The following is a 2500-nucleotide window of genomic DNA, read 5'->3' as shown; positions in this document are numbered from 1 at the left end:
CCTCAGATAAAGAAAAAAAAAAAAAAAAAATACAACTACGAGATTTCTACTCCTGCCAACAATGCCGTTACTGCTGCTGTTACTCTCACACATCAAGCAGAGCACACCTGAAAATTTAGCTTTTGAGTCACGGACATCCCTGCAATACCATGTTTGGATCCTTATAGTAGGTTATATGTAAAGTTCACTAACAAGCCAAGTCAGTATGAACTGTTTCACTGCCTTGTGAGTGTGTGGTTTAATATGTGTACATTTGCTGACAAGGATATCCGTGAATTTGCCTTTTTCTCTAGTCAAGAAAGCTTTGCCTTTTGCTTAATACCTTTCGTGATGCTTTTCATAAGTATGTGATATGAATATGAAAATGGATTTTCTATTGAAAGAAGCATGATGAAGCAAGATTTATTCACAAATGAATGAAATTAAACTCAGCATTCTGGTTTCTGTTTGTGATCCTTTGTCTTACAGTCAGCATTAGCAGTCTTAAGTCTGGGAATCTGTCTTTTGTCTGGGATGATAGGAGATCTATTGTACATTACCATCACTTCAAATCTGCATTTCAGACTTTTTAATAATTATTTCTTTTTCATGACGTCAGATTTACAACAAATAGAGAAGCTACTGCTTGGATTTGGAAATGTGTTAAACTTTTGTGGTGCCAAGATATTACACTACAATGTGCTGAGAGAAAAATATACTGAATCTATAATTTAAGTCCATTCCTTTCTTAGATTCTGTCCTGTATTAAGGCTTGCTGCTGTCTTATCTGCTATACACTATATGTGCAAATAACTATAAGTGTGATATAAAATATCCATGGTAATGTAGAACATCAGAAACAATTAAGTGCTCACATGGAACATTCCTGAGATAAGTCACAAAATTTTGCTGATGCTGTCCTCCATGCACATAGATGAAATATGTACATGGTAAATAATTTTCAGTCGGACATAGTTTTTAGCAAGCTATTAGTGAATAATCTTATTACTTACCACATTTAACTATAAACTTTGCCTGACTAAACCAATTGTCTTTCTTCTGATTTTCATGGCAAAATATTAAAAAGAAAGAGTGCATCACACAGTTCATGCTTCAGTTGGTGCATTATGAAGTTTTGGTAATTTTATGAAGGAGATGAGTCAGTAAAGAGTGTGTGGTTGGTCATCACATTCTCTAATTGTCATTAGTTGCATACCAGAGAATGGGAAAAGGATATTAGGATAAATGGACATGAGCGTTGCATTGTACCTTCACCATCACTAAACCACCACTAAACCAGTACTGTCACCCACTACCACACCACCTCTGCAATCAAAACCACCATAAAAGAAATAAGAGTATCCTGTAAGCACGCTGGACCTTGCAAGACCCAGCTTGGTGGAGGAGAGGGAGGTGGATAGCTATGCTACCTGATACTGGAGGACCCAAGATCCCAGCCACTCCTCGGAAGATACAGAGAAGACCAAAGGCATTGGTAAGCTGCCTGAGGCCCAGCAGGTCCACTATGATGATGGAAGTGAGGGCGATGAACGGAGCTGGAGGAGTATCATATACACAAAGGTCAGATAGGTATTACGTGAAGAACTCTCTATCTCAACAAGGATTTTTCTTCTTTTTTTTTTTTGACACTGCAACAGGTTCTGTTTTAATCATGTAAGGAAATGTATTTTAAATCATGTTTTAACAAAATGAAATGCAAATGATATCTATATCTAAGGTTGTGTACCCAAGTACAAATACATAGGCTATACATGTACACACAGTATTAGCACAGAACCCCCCCCCCCACACACACATATATGCACACACACACACACACACACACACACACACACACACACACACACACACACACGCACACACACACACGCACACACACACACACACACACACACACACACACACACACACACACACACACACACACACACACACACACACACACACACACACACACACACACACACACACACAACACACACACACACACACCACACACACACACACACACACACACACACACACACACACACACACACACACACACACACACACACACACACACACACACACACAATATAAATAAAACAACAAAAGGAAAAAACTAGAAAATACACAGAAAATGCCAAAGGCCTTTTCACTATATTGCTTCTTCATGGCATGCAGAAGCAATATATGATAATTGGTATTATAGTGTTCTTCCTCTTGTTGTTTTATCTATAATTTGTGCAACATGAATCCTGCACACTTACGCATATACAGAACCTGTGCCCCTTTGTTTGTGTAAGGTATTTCTATATACATATATGTGCATGTGTATATGATGATAAAAAACTCTGTCTTATTACATATATATAAATCTATATAATATACACTGATCACTTCACTGAACTATTCTTTTATGATCAGGATGTTAGTTGTTAGTTTCATTATTAAGTTAAAACAGTATTCAACTCCAATAAGAATGTCTTTTTGCTTGAAAAAAATTAAACCCGTATGA

At 37.2% G+C, this 2500-nt stretch overlaps 1 protein-coding gene across 9 annotated transcripts in view; it reads right to left on the bottom strand.

Moving 5' to 3' along the window:
• LOC119577127 (monocarboxylate transporter 10-like) overlaps nucleotides 1-2500 on the bottom strand; it is an 87947-nt gene that overhangs the window by 8686 nt on the left and 76761 nt on the right. For 3 of the 9 annotated variants that reach the window (XM_037924816.1, XM_037924822.1, XM_037924824.1), the window contains one exon: nucleotides 1410-1535. The exons of the other annotated variants lie outside the window; for them this stretch is intronic. In XM_037924816.1, coding sequence (XP_037780744.1) covers nucleotides 1410-1535 — 126 coding nt within the window. The remainder of the gene's footprint in view (nucleotides 1-1409; nucleotides 1536-2500) is intronic. 9 annotated transcript variants of the gene reach the window in all.

Source organism: Penaeus monodon, chromosome 9, assembly GCF_015228065.2.
Source record: "Penaeus monodon isolate SGIC_2016 chromosome 9, NSTDA_Pmon_1, whole genome shotgun sequence".
Classification (NCBI taxonomy): Eukaryota; Metazoa; Arthropoda; class Malacostraca; order Decapoda; family Penaeidae; genus Penaeus; species Penaeus monodon.
This window is presented reverse-complemented; position numbering and strand designations above follow the sequence as displayed.